This window comes from Lepidochelys kempii, chromosome 1, assembly GCF_965140265.1.
Source record: "Lepidochelys kempii isolate rLepKem1 chromosome 1, rLepKem1.hap2, whole genome shotgun sequence".
Lineage (NCBI taxonomy): Eukaryota > Metazoa > Chordata > Testudines > Cheloniidae > Lepidochelys > Lepidochelys kempii.
In genome coordinates, this window is record NC_133256.1 from 150226783 (window position 1) to 150246616 (window position 19834).

Consider the following 19834-nt stretch of genomic DNA (forward strand, 5'->3'; position numbering starts at 1 on the left):
CACAGTCCATTACCAGATCAGAGCTTAACTTTACTACAAGAGACAACAAGTGGATCCAATGAACAGACAGGAGAGAGCACAGAGGTATCAGTGAGACTATTATGATTAGTATAATAAGCAGTGGTCACAGTTATGTGAAGAATGGAAGGGGAATTTTCTGAAATGGACACATTCTGTAAATGCCAATATTTTAAAATCAATTAACTATTACGGTTTTTATATCCCCACCTCCAAAAAAGGTAACTTACCAGTGATATAGTTCTGTGTTGGGACCAGTGTTGACCTTCCTGTGTTTAGAATGAGGCCTAGACAGTTGTGTAAGTGCAGTGTGATATGTATGTGAGAAAAGACTTCTTCCCTTGGACCCGCGCCTGAGTAGCAAGGCATCCAGATAGAGGAAGACATGAATTCCCTTCTTCCTGAAGTATGCTGTCAACTCTGACCATACATTTGGTAAAACTCCTGGGGGCAGAAGACAGCCCAAAGGGAAGAACTGTGTACTGAAAACAGTGGTTTGCTGTGATGAACCAGAGAAATCTTCCATGGCTTGGGAAAAATCGCCACATGGAAGTAAGCATCCTGAAGGTTCTGAGCAGTCATTCCGAGTCAACACAGGGAGAATAGTTGACAAGATGACCATACGCAACCTCATGTATCTGATTTGAGGAGGCTGTGGACGTCGAGAACAAGTCTTACTTCCTGGTTCCCAAACCAAAGAGAGAGTACCGGGAATAGAAGCCCTGACACTGGTGTTCCAGAAGAACTTGCTCCACCACTCCCAAGGACAGCAAGGAGCAGTCCTGCTCAAGGAGCAATATCTCATGAGAGGAGTCCCTGAAGAGGGATAGGGGGAGAAGAGTGGAGAGGAACTAGATAGTATAGCCTGATGTGATGGTGCTTAGGACCCAGCTGTCGTCGAGTCCCAGATATTGTAGAAGTGAGCTAACCTGTCCCCAAATGGAGGCAGGGTAAGGGGAGTGATGACCAGACCACTACTCTGGACCAAGGAGTCAAAGTTGTCACTTGGAGGCGCCAGGGGAGGCTGTGTCAATTGGCTGAACTCCAGACCTGACTGCCTCCTCTGGGACCTATGGCCCTTTGTGGGGCTATCCCTCTGTCACCAGGGAGGAAAAGGCTGCCCAAAGGTGCACTGTGGACAGTATTATTGTTGCTGTTGGTCACCTAAGTAGCACAGCTGCACTGACGGTGTATGCACCCCCAAGGAACGTAGAATGGCCCTAGAATCCTCAAAGATATGCAAGATCTCATCCGTCTTACCTAAAAAGAACACCTGGTCATCAAAGGGCAAATCCTGTATGGTCTGCTGCACACTGGGAGCAATGCCCAAATTCTGCAACCAGGGTGTCCTTCTCCTGGTCACTACAGAAGACGTAACTCTGGTTGAAGTGCCCAAATGTCTGTTTCTTGAATGATCTACAGATCAATCACAGCTCCTTGATGTGGACTTCGCCCAAACACAACAAGAACTGTGCATGCAGATTGTTGCTAGGGATTGTTCCCCCACAAGATGGATAATATTTAAACTCAGTGAGGGCAACATGCAGAAACACTTAACTAAATACAACTAACACTAATCTAACTACACTATGGGTACTGTTAACTATATATAACTAGTAAAAAAAAACCACCTGAACTAATGAGAGAATGTGAGGTTAAGACTACACAGAGCTCCAACTCCAGCCACAAGCAGTACAAAGGAACTGAAGGAGATTGGGGCCGTGTTGACTCTTATAGCCAGGAGAGCGGCTATGGCCAAAAGGTGTGAATCTCACCCCTCCTCATGGACTGCTCTGCAAAATTCTCTGGTCCCAGCACACATATACCTAAGTGGAATACAGGGATGCCTCTACTCTAAGAACTATACATCTGTAAAATTTCTCATAATTCCACTACTCAAACAAAATCCTAGCAGCGATGTCACTTGTTTTACAGATACCAGTTCTGCACCAACACGATTTCTTAGCTGCTCTAACCAGTGGTACGGAGAGGTACCAGCTTTATTACTGTTTGGAGAATAATTATGTTTACTGACATGAATCTGGAGGTCTGATGTTATGAGAATGATGATTCATCCCCAAGTAGCTTCTTAATTGGTAAGGTATTCAACACAACTGAAAGAGATTAGTCCTTTTTCATGTCCCAATACTACCTTTCATAGTTTCTGTTACCACACTGTTTCTCTCCACCTATTGGCAGGTGAGAGAGCCATTTTTAGGAATAACTCTGTTTTTATTCTCAGCATAGCATAGAGAGAATTTCATGCCAATATCAAGAAATAAGGACTTTGCTTTGCTATGTCTCATGCTACATCAAGTCGCAAATTTAGTGTGGTCTGCACCTTATACTTTTTGAATTAAAGGAAACAGACAAAAATATAGGCTAGTATAGATTGGAGAAAGACAGGAAATCCATCCTGAGAAAATGCTCTCACGGATGTTGCAAAAACAATTTTTTTTTTAAATACCTTGCTCCCTTGCAACATGATAAACTGTCAAAGTAGTAAATTCTAGGAAGCAATAAACTGGACTATTAGGACATGAAATAAGTACAGGGAGACAGTTAACTTGTTTACAACTTTAAAGTACATCTATAATACATTTTAAGTATTCTACAGTTCTTCCAAGAAGTTCCTTCAGAAATATGAAAGACATTAGAATCTTGTCTAATTCCACTCAGGAACCAGCTACACTTCTTCTGGAATGCATATGAATCAGAAGATATTTTGTGACACTGAAGAGATTCTTTAAGGGAAAAGACTATCTATTAATTCCTGTGTGTTTTATGATGGAAAGGTCAAGTTGTTGAAAAGATAGGAATAGTTTTTTTGATTTCCTAAAGGATTCTGTACCATTCAAATAACTGCTTAATGTTTTACAACAAATCAAATTTCTGTTCATTTGCTTCATTTTTCTCTGATTTAGGGCATAAGGTTTCTAGTCCAATTGCATATTTTACACAGAGTACTATCATTTAAATTTGATTAAAACCTATTAGACCGAATTCACTCCTGCTTTAACTCTATTAGAAAAAAAAAATGGAGTTACACCAGGGATAAATTCGGACCACCATCAAATAAATTGTTTCTGTTTTATCATTGTAAAAACGGAGTGCACTATATCACCAACAGTTAAGGCTGATGACTGGGGTAACAGCAAAAGGGTAATGTAATTAATTCCAATTTAGGAAAGTTTCTTTTTATGCCTGTGACACTACCTGAGAATTATGTACTCTCTCATAGCTGAAGCCCTCAACCCTGTAATGCATTTAAGCACATGTATTGTCCCATAATACAGTGGTATAAAGACAACAAATGAGTTGGGGGAAATGGTAGTGTTGGACACAGTTCAATAAGAGAAGGTTAATGGTCTAGGGAGATCAAGTAAATTTCAATCTCATGTTTATTTATCTTTACACATATATTGTATTAGATAAAAGTTCACATGCAAGGTTAACATCTAAGTTTATTTAAATAAAATTTAAGTCATCTGCATGGAACTGGCAAGGAGGAAATCCCAAAAGCTAAAATAATAATATATATGGTATAGAAAGAGAAATATTTAGGCCTTGATTCTACAAAGCAGTTAAGAACATGTCTATAACTTTGTTCATATGAAGCTGCAGATTATGCTTCCAGTGCCGCCTGAGCAAACTCATTTAAAGGTAATTTGTAGATCTGGTCAAAATATTTCATTCAAAACATTTTTTTCCCCAAAAAAAATTGTTTTGTCAAATTGGGCATTTCCATAGGAACTATCCTATTTCCAATAATTTTTTTCAGGTTTTCATTAAAAAAAAGATTTCATTTTTGGTCAAAAAAATGGTTTGTTTTTAAGAAAACCTGAAAACTTAATAAAAAAAATTGCAACAAAATCCAAAAATATTTTCACATAAATCTTTTGAAAGAACAAAAACAACCCCACTCCCCGACAAGTGCTTGCAATATTATACATGTGTCGTGGAGGGCATAATCTGGAGATTATGGTGCTGCACAGATGTAGCCAAGCACATAGTTTGGCCTGCAAAACCCCTATGACAGTATGTGAGATGGACATTACCCGGTTTGATTGGCACAGCTCAGGTCACATTTGCAGGACTGGTATTTAGAAAATACAACTTTAAGGTCCTTATCAAAGGGCCAGTAAAATCTCTGAATTAGATGTTTCTTGGAGACAACCACACACTCCATTCCTTCTAAATTCACTCTTTATACCTATTTAACTTCAGTTGTAAGAAAAAATATTTTAAGATTTAGTCATCTGTATATCTTCCTTACTAAATGTTTGCCTGAAATAAATGTATATTAAAAAAGCTTTCAGGAGTGATATTTCAGAAGATTCTAGTCTTTACTAAAACTGTTTTATTAAGAAATTTAGCCAGCCATAATGGGTAGTGCTCCAGAGAGATGATCTGAACCTGCCCATATTTTTCCCATTTTATTATATAAAATCCTCTCTTCATAAATTAATTTTTAAAAGGTTGTTCCAGACTGGAACTTTTCTCCAAAACCCTCAGATTAGACTTGGTGCTTGTATCAATCTTCTTCAAACCACACCATAAGTAGCAAAAATTGAATTCATATATCTGTACAGAGAATTGCTTCAGATATAGCAGATCAGGGATAGACCAATGGGGAAGGTGTTTCTCACTCAAAACCACAAAAGGAAATAAAATATTAAAGGCAGATAATAGCCATTTAACTCTGACAGATCAAGTACTCCAACAAGTGCCAGGTCCTTTTCATGGCCTTATGCAAAATATATAAATTCTAGTTACCTGAGATTCCATTAGAATGTTTCTTTTAATGCTCTGAAATGCTGAAAAATCTCAGGGCCACATTCATATTTACAATTTTAGCTCCGCTAAGCAGACAATGAAAATAAACTCTCTATATAGTATTCTCTCACATTCTGATTTATGACGAACTACAGACTAAAATTGCATCAATAAGTTTACAAAGAATACAGCAGTGCTGAATGGAACAATTTAAAAAAAAATTACTTGTCAACAAAAAAACCTGACACCAGCGCAACCAACATTATTACCCTTGAGAAGAAACAGACTTTTTCAAAAATAAAGACCACAAAGTTTATTCCTTCTTCAGGGACACATTCACTGAGTAATATGCATTATTCTGTAGATCTTTTCTGCAGACAGTCAGTTAAATTTTGAACTTCACAATGAAAAAAAATTACAAAAATTCTCTGGGTTTTATGTATGATACTCAGATTCCTTTCCAGTAGTTACTACAGTAAAAGCTTTGTTATCTGGCATGTTGGAGGTGGAGTGGGTGCCAGAGACAAAAATTCCGATTAACTAAGAATTATACTTACCAATGGTGGGAGGAAGTTTGGGTGTGGGAGGGTTCTCGGGGCTGGGGCACAGGAGGGGGTGCAGGCTCTGGGAGTTTGGGTGAAGGAGGGAGCTTGGGGTAGAAACTTGGTATGTGGGAGAGGTTTCGGGTGCTGGATCCAGGCGGCTCCCCGGAAGCGGCGACATGTCCCTGCTGCTCCTAGGAGAAGGTGTGGCCAGGCAGCTCTGCACACTGCCTCTGTCCATAGGCGCCACCCCTGCAGCTCCCATTGGTCGCTGTTCCCAGTCAATGAAAGCTGTGGAGCCAGCACTCAGGGCAAGGTGGGGGCAGCGCACAGAGCTCCCATGGCCATTCTTCGACCTAGGAGCAGCAGAGACATGTCACCGCTTCCGGGGAGCCACACAGAGCCAGGTAGAGATCCTTCTGTGCATTCTGGTCAAAAACTGGTCATGTGGCAACCCTACTGAAGATTTGTATTGGGAGATATCAGAAATGCTGGTTTCTAGAGCTTTCCAGTTGGTAAAGTGCTTTTACTGTAGTAGTATTGCCTTCCAAAAGGCTATCTAGAACCTCAAGCAGGAGGAGGTTTTACCTGCAAGAAAAACAGACAGGTAACAAAATCCAATTTGTTTCCTAGACACCCAATTTGCCATTTCCTACTTTAGAAGGATGTGTATAGAGACCATTCTGCAACCACTACAGTGAATGGTTCACACAGACTTAAAAGATATCCAGATGTTCCTTCATTTTATGTGGGACAAATAGAAATAGTAGTTTCAGCATCTACCACATAATGTCTTAGTCACTCCTTGACGTGTAACTCAAAGTTCAGACTGCTACAGTTTAAAAACAGAATTTAAAATACAGGACTCAACCAGAAATTATCATCTCTTTGAAACGTTTATGTTTTATATCCAGTCAAGAAACATTAGCCAAAGAATGGCATTTTTGGCGTTCACATTTAATTTGGTCAACATTGAACAGTTCTTGATTACAGAACAAGTAGTCGACTTCCTGAGTCTGGGAACAGATAATAGAACAAGAATTTAGCTCTTAGTCTGTTCTGTAACAGCAAAGCAATTTTTGGCTCAGACGAAGATGTGGAACTAAAATTACATGCTTAGTCTGAATAAATGAACTGTAAGATTTGGAGACCATTCTGGGAGATGTGCTATACTCAAAAATTTTGCCCTCATTTAGTGTATGGATGTTTTAGCTGAAGCTTTTCCTATTCACAAACAAAAACATGGCCGGACTTTCATATGTTTAAAGACAGAATGCATGAGTAAGTTCAGAAAAAACTGTGGCCATTTCTTTAATGCACTGTTTTAAATTTTGGGACTGTTGCTCATAAAGTACTTACAACTACAAATGAAAATATAATTCCTAACTTAAATTGCCATTTCTGAGTCTCCTCTTGGTGGCTACCATCTTGATAAAAAGTGACAACTTTATTTACACTGAATTTGGAAGCCTGAAGGAAGACAATCAGTTTCTATCATGCTTTAATACTCGTATAACATCAAATTGAAAACATTTTTAAATGGAAGAGAAGCAGATCAGAGAAGAGTAGAAAGAAGTGACAGATGAGCAAAGATGAAGAAGTGATGGGATAAGCATAGCCTGGATGAAGCAGCCAAATATCCTGCCTACTTCTTGACAGAACTCTCAAAGAGTGAGGTTTTTATCTAATGGTTTGAATACCACTTATTCTGAAAGGGAATCCATTACTGCCTGTTCAGGTCATTTTTTAGGTTAGTAATCATTTTACAACGACTATTGTTTTCAGTTGTTTATGACTGTGGATGCTATTTTTTTCAAAAGCATAGGTTCCAATTTGGTATAGATTATCCTATAATCTGAGACCCCATTATAAATTTTTAAAATATTTACAAAAATTGAGGAAGAAATGCTTCACTATAATCCAGTCATAACTATATGCACAAAATCACTGACTGAAATAGTGAGTATATTCAGGGAAGAAAAAGGCCATCCCATTCAATTCCAATTATACAATTGGAAAGTATCTGAGAAAGCCATTTATCATGAAAACCATCATAGCCTAAAAATATAGAGCACAGATGTGAGCCCAAACCACTCCAGTTTCTTAACTATGAAGACTGAGTACACTTGATCAAAATTTAAGTCCTTTGTCAACATCAAGAGACAACACCAAAATGAACATCCTACCTATGTGACATTCTTAAAAATCAGAAACTTACCTTTCCAAAGAAATTCACCATTTGTTTTCAAAATTCAGATAACAAATTAGTTACATCAGTATACATGGTGATATGTATTAGCATACTTCCCTTTCGAGTAAAATGAAAATATAATCAGCAGTTTATGTACTTTTAAATACCATACCCTATCAGCGGGATCTCAATTACATCTTTTTCTACCAAAAGAAGTAGTCTATCTTGAAGGTCCTCCTCACTGTCAGGATGATATTCCACAGTAGCTGTAACTTGAAGACCAGATGGAACAGGTTTATCTGGATTTTCCACAATCAATTTAAACTACAATGAAAAAAAAAACCAGCGATATTTAAATCAATTTTTAAATATTTCTAGAGAAACCTCTGTATATCAGTATATTTCAGCATAATATGTTGGAGTTCACCTATTTAATTAACATTATGATCAACAGCTTTAAAATTCCACTCACTATTCACCACTGGCAAGTAGAAGACGTTTCCTGATAATATAGTAAGCTAGAATACTGAAATTTTGATTTCTGCAAAAATTAAATTTCTTTTAACACTGTATTATTTCTAGTCTTGATGGCTGAGAGGATAAGCTACCAAATGTGAACCAATGCACTGCTATCTTCCTGACTCTGCAGACATAGAGCTCCATTGCCTCTGCTGCTGCTATTAGCTTTCCCAAACAACAAAGGCAAAATTATGAAGACTTTGATCAGTTTCCTCGTTATTATTCAAAACCTTATGAGTAGCAGTTAAAGTGCCAAGAATCAGAGCAGTTTCATTCTAGTTTTCCTTGGGAAACACATGCACAACTGTAAAGGCACACAGTACAGTTAGTTATTCAATGAGGAGATGACTCAGCTCAGTGGAAAGTCTCCCACTGACTTCAATGAGAATCGGATTAGACCCTGAGAAGGAAGAGGGACCCAAAAAAATCAATATTGAGGGAGTACATCTTTTTTCTCTTTTGCACATCTCTCTTGGGTTGCAAACTTGTCACATGTGTATTGACCAGAAGCCAATATAAAAAGTTTGAGACACCTCCACCTGCCTCCCCTCTCCCTACACATACTCCCCTGAGTAGGGGACATGTTGAGCAACCTAGTAGAAATCCCAGCAGGAATTCTCAGGCAGTAGGGATGGGACCTAGGATTTTGACCAAGGTATTAGCCTCCAAGTCAAGCCAATATTTCCTAGTGAAAGTATGAACTGAGCTCCAATAGTAACTTTGCCAATTTTAGGGAATAGTATATTACATATGTAAACAAGGGTGGCCACTCTTCATCTCATAGAATGGAGTCTTGGCTTTTCTGGTCAGCTAGATCATCATAAATCTTAAGATGAATGCAGTGATGGATTAGCCACTGGGCTGAGGGGGCCCATGCCCAGGGACCCTGGCCAACTGACAGGCGTCCCATAAAAAATCCACAACCAGGAGTTCAGAAGCCCAGATACTTGGCCACCGTGTGGGGGAAGCCCCCACAGGCCAACTCCACTCCCCGTCAGCAGCGCGGGAAGCCCCAGCACCCCATGACCACATCCCTGGTAGAAGCCATGGGGCGGCAGGGGAAGCCCCCAACACCCGACCCTGCTCTCCGGCAGAAGCATCAGGCAAGTAGGGCAGGAGAAGCCACAGCACCCCAACCCCGGTCCCCTGCAGACGTGTAGGGGGTGGCGGGGGAAACCACAGCACCAGGACCCCCTGCAGCACCAGGACTGGAGGAGCTCTCACTACCTGCTGCAGCTTCAGGGCCTGGGGAGCTCTCACTCCCCAATGAGGCCCAGGGCTGTAGTGGGGGACAGAGCTCCTCCAGTCACAGGGCCATGGAGGGAGGGAACAGAAAGGAGCGAACGGGTTGCAAGGGCCGCAGTGGGAGACGGAAGGGGTGGGGAAGGAACCCTGGATGGAATGTGGCGGGGCCCCAGGGAAGGGGCAAAGAGAGCCCCCCACTTGCTCTGGCCCAGGAAATCTTAATCTGCCTCTGGTTGAATGTGAAAAATGATGCACAGGCTGCATCTGGGACAAAGTAAAGCTGCCTGCCTTCTTCATGGCTCAGATCACTGTAAGCAGATCAGGCTTGGGCTCAAGTCCCTTCACTCCTAGTCAACTTCTGATGCCCATTTAACGCCTTGTCAAAGGAATGAATGGATCATGCTGTGACACTGCACCCCATATTCTTCATAGTGATACTATTATATGATTATGATGTAATTATGATGAATTTTATGAAAGATAAGTCATGTGAGGTGTCTTTGAAAAAAGTTATGATTTGCTGAATATGATTACCCTATTTGTATGGTTATATCTTTTTGTATCTGAAGTGATGAATATTGACTATGTGTATGTATTTCAAATGTAGTTACACCTGGATAACGCCCACCAGATAAGATGCATTCAGTCTAGATAAGTGGTTCTCAAACTGTGGGTCGTGACCCCATTTTAATGGGGTCGCCAGGGCTGGCTTTGAGTTGCTGGGGCCTGGATGGAGCCAGAGCCAAAGCCAAAGCCTGAGCCCCTGGATGACAGAGTAGGTTACAGGCCCCTTGCCTGGGGCTGAATCCCTTGTGCTTTGGAGTGGTGGGGCTTAGGCTTCAGTCTCCGCTTCTGGGGTCCTGTAGTAATTTTTGTTGTCCGAAGGGGGTTGTGGTACAATGAAGTTTGAGAACCCTTGGTCTAGATAGTGAGTGGGGAAGGGCCTATTCAGAGCAATGGGCCATTAAGAAAAACAATAGGCCTGAGGAGAAGCTTATCTCCCACCTGGTGATGAGCCTTCCTGAGAACACTCCAAACAGCCTGTGAGTAATGGCTGCTATGACTCTAAGGACACGTGATCAGACCACATGATGCTGGACTTCATCTTGGGATGTCAGTATTTTTCCACAGACTGGTCTGTGAACCAAGCTTTGAAAAAAAGGGTTCCTGCCATATGCAAAACCTATATAAGGCAGGGAGTAACATCATCTGGTGTTCTTCACTCCCCACACAAGATGACTCCTGGAAACACCTGAGGAACAAAGACTGAACTGGGGGAAGTGCTGGACCAAGGCTAAAGGAATGTCTAGCCTGTAAATGAAACACATGGGGATTCCAAGCTGAAAAGCAAGTGCAGCTTGCCCCTTAAGAACCTGCAGCCTGCTTGCATCATCTCTTAGGGTGAGAATCTGCTAACTCATATCCAATTTATTTAGTATATTAAGCTTCGTTTGTGTTTTTGTTTATTTGCTAGCTAATCACTTATAATCTATCTTCTGTAGTTAATAAACTGGTTTTTGCTTTATCTAAACCAGTGAGCTGGAGCAAAGCGTATGGGAATCTTAGCTCAAGGGGTAAAAGCTGTTGAATATTCCTCTCCACATTGAGGGAGGGGGCAAACTTTATGAGCTTATGCTGTACAGTTCCCTGTATAGCACAAGACTGTATAATTTTGGGCTTATATTCCAGAAGGGGTGTGTGCCTGGGGAGCTGGGAGTTGCCTTAGCTGTAGCCTTCCTATGCAGGGGCTGGTCAGACAGCTTGCATGTAACTGCAGCTGGGTGTGTCCCTACCTGTATGTATGCTAGTGAAAGTGCAGGCTGGAGGTTTTTGCAGCTTGTCACAGCAGTACAATGTGAAAGGGAGCCCAGGCTGGTGGGTCAGGGGCTCAGTGGTATCCCAATTCCAGGTGGCACCCCAGGGGGAACCCATCACACAAGCCTTGACTAAATCATAGGTCACGCTTTGATATATGAACCACTGCAACAGCTGTGCTCCTCTAGGACAATGCCGATCACTAAGCACAGTACAAGGCATATGAGAACGAAGGACAAACCATTTTCTGTTGAAGGGAATTGGCTATGGAACAATTTTCTAGAAGAGATCAGGCAAATCCAGAGTCTGAACATCTTTGAGAAACATTAAAAAGCTTTCCTCTATAGGTGATACTCACCGTTTGAACATCACTTTTATTCCCAACCCCATCTCCCAAAAACAAACTACAGATACCTCAAGCAGAGTTTCTGACCCTGTAAAGTGAGAAGTGCCAAAGTTTCCATGAAATCCAGTAGAGGCTTCACTATTCTATAGATTTATGTGGAAGGCGCTCAGATACTATAGTTATGAGAGGCAATATAATACTTTAAGAAAGCTAAATTGTAATATACTTTATCCATTTTAGCAGTCTTTGAACAGAACGGTCTTGGGCTTTGCTCTCCAAAAAAACATAAAATCAATTAAATTTATTTATGGAACAGCTTTGATTCCAGTCAGGTAATAACTGAGTGCCCATGTAATCTGGCCTCATCAGTAAATCAAGAGGTCAGAGCAGTGAAGATGTGGAGCAAAATAAAATTGGTGAAAGTGGAATAGTATGAATACTGTATAGAAAAACTTAGACTACGGTTGGAAAACAAATTTACTGTTGTGAAAGATGATATAAGGAAATCCAGCATTATGGATGTCACCAATTCTCCTAGCTCAAGTGATGGTAACTAATTTTAAATGGAGGGGTAGGTGCTCAGAATCTCAGAAAAAATAAGACCACTTATTGAAGTGCTTTAGATGCCTAAGTATGGAGTTAGATGCTTAATTTAGGCATCCACTATAGACAAGGTTAACTGTAACCTCACAGAATGATGATGAAAAGATCAATTACTCAAGAACTGAATAGAGACACCCTCCACCCCCACTACAACAAACAACACTTGTGATGGGGCAAGGCCAGATGGCTATAGAAAAGTAGTGGGAGATAGACATATTAGCTCCAGGCTAAACAAATCCCTGGTAACAGAATAAGTGAAATGGCAGCTGCTCCAGGTCAATTAAGATACCTGGGGCCAAGTAAGAACTTTCCAGAAGGCAGGGAGAAGGCTAGGTTGATTAGGACACCTGAAGCCAATCAGGGGCTGACTGAAACTAGTTAAAAGCCTCCCAGCCAGTCAGGTGGGTGTGCATGTCAGGAGCTGTGGGAGGAAGTTGTGCTGTTGGAGAGACTGAGTAGTACATGCCAGATCAGCCACAAGGAGAGGAGGCCCTGAGGTAAGGGTGAAGTGGAGCTTGAGGAAGTGAGGGCTGCTGTGGGGGAAGTAGCCCAGGGAATTGTACATGTCATGTTTCTAAAAGGTCAGCTACCATAGCTGATACTATTAAGGTCCCTGGCTGGAGCCTGGAGTAGAGGGTGGGCCTGGGTTCCCCCTCTCCTTTGCCCCCTGATTAATCACTGAGACTGGGAGACAACAGAGACCGTGCAAGGAAGGATAACTTCTCCTCACCTCCCTTGCTGGCTTATGATGAAAATGGCTCAGTAGACTGTGACCCTTGTCTCTAGAGAGAGAAGGGTTATGTGGAGGGCCACAGTGAGCCTCTGAGACTACTGAAATCTGCCAGGAAATGCAGGACCCATGGAGGCAAGGACAGAGCTTTGTCACACACTAGAGAAACCATGTTAGCAGTTGGAGGGGAGGCTTGTAGTTCAGGTTATGAAACAGGACACTGGATAACTAACTCAATCCCTGTTCTGATTCAAACATACTGTGTGATCTTGACCAAGTCACTGAATCTGTGACTCAGTTTCCCATCTGCAAAATGGCGATAACAGCATTTCCCTGACTCACTGTGGTGTTGTGAGGATAAATACCTTAGTAACTGAGGTGTTTGGATACAATGGTGATGAGGAAGGGTAAACAACTGATATACTGATGCAGTACCTATCCTCTCTCCAAAGAAAAGAGATCCAGGACATAAAGAAAGAATGGGAGCTTCTTTGCAAGAAGCAACAGATCTCTCAAGTCCATACTGAAGCAAGTATGACTATTCAAGCTGAGTCCTGACAATTTTTTTTCAAGGACCTTGAGAAGCAAAGGAAAAAGTTTGAAAACTGAGGAAAGAGCAGTATACATAAGCCCCACCACCCATTAAAAAAGGAAAGCATTCTAACAGAACTTGAGTCCCTGCCTGCTCTGGAACACTACCTCACTTACATGATGTTCATACCTGTGGCAAAGGGATTCACATCTGGATGACACCATTTGGCAAAGAAAGAGGATTCACAGAGTTCTTGAAAGGAAACAATTTGGGGGGGAATCAAACTCCCTACTTGAGTTATTTCACCCAGGAGAGGATAAGCAGGATTCACCATCAAAGATTAGTTTGATATGCAACTCCCATATGGGTCTCAAACACATGGAGGCTTCTTTTCCGCAAAAGCACTTCTAATGCTAATTGTGACTCTGTCACTTAAAATCAAATGAAAACAGTCCCTTTTCCCAATGTCCCATAGACTCCACCTGCACTTTCTCAAGAGCAGCATATAAAGACCCCAAGAACTTACTATATTTTCAGAATTAGTTCATCTTCCCACAATCATCCACTGAGGACTCATGGATTTTCACTAAGAGTCTCCCTTCTCCAAGGACAACTTTATTCAGTTCCACAAGTTTTGAATGCTCCCCCAAGTTGGGAGGCCTCCTCCTTTATGCCTGCAGCATTCAACCATGCAGGCTTCATGTATGTGAAGTGTATCCTACTGTTGACTTCCCCGGGCAGCAGCACCCATCCAGCTAGGAACAGCTTTGGCCAAGAGTTCCCATTCATTCGACAGTTTGGAAAAACAAAAGGCTGCTTTCGGGTACTTTTCCCCCATGTATCTCCTCAGAGGGCTGCAGTGGGCACTGTGCCTGTGTATCTGGGGTCTAGTCCTGCCTACTGGCAGGAAGGGTGTAACACTGAGCAGCACCTACAGAAATCAGAGACAGCAGCATCCATCTGCAGAACACCAACTCCTGGGGTGAGAGGCCCCACTTGTTACTATCACTAGTTATTTGTATTGCAGTAGCACCAGACCCACCCCCTTCTCCCCCACCAGAATTTGACACTTTGCTGATACTATGCATGTTCAGTAACATCTGCTGAAGCTGCTGCCCTGACTCTGCCCTTACTTCAGATTTTAGTCTACTCCTTGCTGTTCACTGGTGTTAAAGGGGACAAATCAGATGAATATTCCTGGTGCCCAGGCACCACGGGCCAATAAAACTTGCCGCCTATGCCACTCCGGCAGAATGGGATAAAGGATTTGAACAAGGGTCCTCCTCATCCTAGGTGAGTACTCTAATCATGGTATTACAAAGTGGGTACCTCCTTGCCTTTTGGCTGTTGTGTGTCTCTCAAGAAACAGTTTAGGCACTTAAGCCACCTGACCCCAGGAGAGGTGTTCTCATTCGTGGATTGCCAGGCAGAGCTAGGTGCCTGCATGCAGTGGGGATTTAGGCACTGAACTCTGTGAGGGGATGGGATTTAGCACACATCCCTCTGATTGGCATCTCCCAGAAGCTGTCTTTGGCAGCTGCCTGTCTAGTGAGCTGGTTTTTGTAGATGCGACTGTGGTGCCTCTCACCTCCCCTCCCCCCCCATTCATTATATGGGGAACTTAATCACCTAACTCAGGATTTGTGAATTGCAGCGGTATTCCTCTGAGAGTATCCTGGTGCCTAAAGTCTAGGCAGGAGCACTGCAATGCTTAAGTCCCTTTTTGAATGTGGGACTTAGGTCTTTTGCTCACTGATAAAAAAGTGATTTTTGTTTTATTTGGTAGCTCAGGTGCGGGAGCTATTCTGACAAAAAAACCACAGTGAGAGGTCACTTTGGCTTTAGCAGTGAGGAAAGCCTGAAAACACAACTCTTCAAGATCAGAGGGCAATATATACATACGTTTGTGCCAAAGTTCAAAGCTCAGGAGGAGCATTTGGTTTGGACATCCATTAGGGGAGGACCTATAAATGGAGATTCCCTATGTCCTAATAAGGAGGAGAGGATGGAAAATGATAAAATACAAGGAGGATCTCATGAGAAACAGTCAAATGAAAAAAAGTCCCATTCCATTACATCATTCAATGGGGAGAGCCTAAAAACAACAAATATATAATGCTTGTATATCAATGCTAGAAGTCTAAATAATAAGATGGGTAAACTAGAGTGCCTAGTATTAAATGAGGATATTGATATAATAGGCATCACAGAAACTTGATGGAATGAGGATAATCAATGGGACACAGTAATACCAGGGTACAAATATATCGGAAGGACGGAACAGGTTGTGCTGGTGGGGGAGTGGCACTATATGTGAAAGAAAGCGTAGAATCAAATGAAGTAAGTCTTAAATGAACTAAATTGTACCATAGAGAATCTCTATGGATAGTAATTCCATGCTTGAAAAAATAAGAATATAGCAGTAGGACTATATTACCGACCACCTGACCAGGATGGTGTTAGTAACTTTGAAATTCTTAGGGACATTAAAGAGGCTATTAAAATAAAAAACTCAATAATAATAATGGGGGAGTTCAACTATCCCCATATTGACTGCGTACATATCACCTCAGGAAGGGATGCTGAGAGAAAGTTTCTTGACACCTTAAATGACTGCTTCTTGGAGCAGCTGGTCCTGGAACCCACAAGAGGACAGGCAATTCTTTATTTAGTCCTCAGTGGAGCCCAGGATCATGTCCAAAAAGTGAATATAGTTGGACCATAATATAATTAAATTTAACATCCCTGTGGTGGGGAAAACTCGGCAACGGCCCAACACTGTAGCATTTAATTTCAGAAAGGGGAACTACATGAAAATGAGGAGGTTAGTGAAACAGAAATTAAAAGGTACAGTACCAAAAGTAAAATCTCCACAAGCTGCGTGGAAACTTTTTAAAGACCCCAGAATAGAGGCTCAACTTAAATGTATACCCCAATTTAAAAATCATGAGAACCAAAAAACAGCCACCGGGGTTAAACAACAAAGTAAAAGAAGCAGTGAGAGGCAAAAAAGCATCCTTTAAAAAGTGGAAGATAAATCCTAATGAGGAAATAGAAAAGAGCATAAACTCTGGCAAATGAAATATAAAAATATAATTAGAAAGACCAAAAAAGAATCTGAAGAACAGCCAGCCAAAGACTCCAAAAGTAATAGCAAAAAAAAATTTAAATACATCAGAAGCAGAAAGCCTGCTAAACAACCAGTGGGGCCACTGGATGATCGAGATGCTAAAGGAGCACTCAAAGACTATATAAGGCCATTGAGGAGAAACTAAATGAATTCTTTGTATCAGTCTTCACTGTTGAGGATGTGAGTGAGATTCCCAAACCTGAACCATTCTTTTTGGGAGTCAGATCTGAGGAATTGTCCCCAGTTGAGGTGTCATTAGAGGAGGTTTTGGAACAAACTGATAAACTAAACAGTAATACGTCTCCAGGACCTGATGGTATTCACCCAAGAGTTCTGAAGGAACTCAAATGTGAAATTGCAGGACTACTGTCATCTGTAACCTATCATTTAAATCCACATCTGTACCAAATGACTGGAAGATAGCTAATGTGACACCAATTTTTAAAAAGAGCTCCAGAGGTGACCCTGGCAACTACAGGCCAGTAAACCTCACTTTAGTACCAGGCAAATTAGTTGAAACTGTCAGACACATAATGTTGGGAAATAGTCAGCATGGTTTTTGTAAAGGGAAATCATGCCTTGCCAATCTACTAGAATTCTTTGAGGGGGTCAACAATCATGCGAAAAAAGGAGATCCAGTGGATGTAGCAGGAGTCGGCAACCTTTCAGAAGTGGTGTGCCAAGTCTTCATTTATTCACTCTAATTTAAGGTTTCACGTGCCAGTAATACATTAACGTTTTTAGGTCTTCTTCTAAAAGTCTATAACTAAACTATTGTATGTAAAGTAAATAAGGTTTTTAATGTTTAAGAAGCTTCATTTAAAATTAAATTTAAAATGCAGAGCCCCCCCAGATCAGGGGCCAGGACCCAGGTAGCGTGAGTGCCACTGAAAAATCAGCTTGCGTGCCACCTTGGGCACCCGTGCCATAGGTTGCCTACCCCGGGATATAGTGTATTTAGATTTTCAGAAAGCCCTTGATAAGGTCCCCCACCAAAGGCTCTTAAGCAAAATAAGCAGTCATGGGATAAGAGGGAAGGTGCTCTCATGAACTGGTAACTGGTTAAAAGATAGGCAACAAAGGGTACGAATAATCAGTTTTCAGAATGGAGAGAGATCAATAGTGGTGTCTCCCCAGGGATCTGTACTGAGCCCAGTCCTATTTAACATATTCATAAATGATCCGGAAAAAGGGGTAAACAGTGAGGTGGCAAAATTTGCAGATGATACAAAACTACTCGAGATAATTAAGTCCCAGGAAGACTGCAAAGAGCTACAAAAGGATCTGACAAAACTGAGTGACTGGGCAACAAAATGGCAAATGAAATTTAATGTCGATAAATGCAAAGTTATGCACATTGGAAAACAATCCTAACTATACATATACAATGATGGGGTATAAATTAGCTGTTACCACTCAAGAAAGAGATCTTGGAGTACTTGGATAGTTCTCTGAAATCATCCACTCAATGTGCAGCAGCAGTCAAAAAAGCAAACAATGTTGGGAATCATCAAGAAAGGGATAGATAATAAGACAGAAAATATCCTATTGCCTCTATATAAATCCATGGTACACCCACACCTTGAATACTGCATGCAGATGTGGTTGCCCCATCTCAAAAAAATATATTGGAAAAGGTTCAGAAAAGGGCCACAAAAATAATTAGGTGTATAGAATGGCTTCCGTATGAGGAGAGATTAATAAGACTGGGACTTTTCAGCTTGGAAAAGCGTCAGCTAAGGGGGGAGATGATAGAGGTCTATCAAATCATGAGTGGTACAGAGAAAGTAAATAAGGAAGTGTTATTTACTCCTCCTCATAATACACGAACAAGGGGCCACCAAATGAAATTAATAGGTAGCAGGTTTAAAACAAAACACAAAGTATTTTTTCATGCAAAGCACGGTCAACCTCTGGAACTCCTTGCCTGTGGGTGTTGTGAAGGCCAATACTATAACGGGGTTCAAAAGGGAGCTAAATAGATTCATGGAGGATAGGTCCATCAATGGCTATTAGCCAGGATGGGCAGGAATGGTGTCCCTAGCCTCTGTTTGCCAGAAGCTGGGATCGGATGACAGGGCATGGATCACTTGATGATAACCTGTCTGTTCATTCCCTTTGGGGCATCTGCCATTGGCCACTGTCAAAGGACAGGATACTGGGCTTGATGGACCTTTGGTCTGACCCAGTACTTTCTTATGTAAGTACAAATTTAGTTTTGAAAACTTGATCAATTTGCGTAACAGTGACAATGGATTTGGAGGGCGGGAGGGGTTATAATGAAGGTGTTTATAAGACAGATTTTCTGCCTAATAGCTTGCGTTTAAAATGTATTAATAATAAACATATTTCAAAGACTGTTTACAATGCTTTACACTAGTTTCAGTGTTTTGGGAACATTAAATGTTTATTATAGCCCCTATATTTTCTCATCTACAAGGGAAAGAAACAAAGGAAAATCCAAAACCTTCAGAGTTTAATATACAATAGCCCTGCAGTTTACCCCTGTAAAATGTTTTTTTTCCTTTCAAATTACAAAAATATAATGTATGTGTCCACATTTAAAACAGAGTCCCCACAACCATGACAACTTGCTACCTCCGCCCACCCCACCCCACCCCACCCCTCCCCTCCCCTCCCCTCCCCCAGGTGCAGGAGATGGGAGAAGGCGAGAGCCAGCAAATTGTGACCTATGTAACACCCCCTTCCCCCCACCACCACCCTTTGCTACTCTTGGGCCAGAGGATGGGGACAGGCCAAGGGAGCACGTTGCATCAGGGGAGCAGTTTGCAACATGACCCCGGGCCCGGAGCCCGCCCCTGCCCGTCCCGGCGGCCTGCCCGAAGCGAATGCGGGGACCCGCCGCGGGCAGCCCCGGCCCCGGCTCTCCCATGTCCCAGGGGCTCCCGAGCGGGGGCAGCCCAGCGCCGCGGGGCACCTCGGGGGACGCCCCCGGCCCCGCCTCTCACCTGGGCGCGGCGCGGCGGCAGCAGCTGGAGGCGGCGGCTCCCCGGCTGCAGGTTCTGGACGCTGAGCAGCGCCCGGTACCGGCCCCCGGGCACCGCGTCCACGAAGCGCAGCTCGGCCGGGCAGAGGCGCAGCCCGGCCACGTCCCGCGGCCCCGCCATGGCCCCGCGCAGCGCCGGGCGCCTGGAAACGCAGCCCGCCGCCGGCACGCCTGAAGGAGCCGGCTCCGCTTGGGAACGGTCGCCGGGCAACGAAAACAGAACCCTGATTGGACGCGATGATGAGCGGAACTTCCAATCCAACCAATAGGACGAGATGCTCCGGGGCTGAGGGCGGAGCCGCAGTTGCCCCCACCTCACAGCGTCCTAGGGGCTCAGAGACAAGTGCCAGCCTTAAAACGCCAGCCCCCCGTGCCCAGGC

General features: G+C 42.5%; 1 protein-coding gene across 2 annotated transcripts in view; it reads right to left on the reverse strand.

The window, feature by feature from the left end:
• Positions 1 to 19575, reverse strand: part of CFAP47 (cilia and flagella associated protein 47) — a 636073-nt gene extending 616498 nt beyond the window's left edge. Inside the window, exons 1-2 of one of the 2 annotated variants that reach the window (XM_073358068.1) lie at positions 19417 to 19575; positions 7700 to 7851 (exon numbers count right to left, since the gene is read on the reverse strand). In XM_073358068.1, coding sequence (XP_073214169.1) covers positions 7700 to 7851; positions 19417 to 19575 — 311 coding nt within the window. Of the gene's footprint in view, positions 1 to 7699; positions 7852 to 19416 lie in introns of those variants that run through there. The other variant, XM_073358073.1, reaches the window with a different exon arrangement.
• Positions 19576 to 19834: the final 259 nt, after the last annotated feature.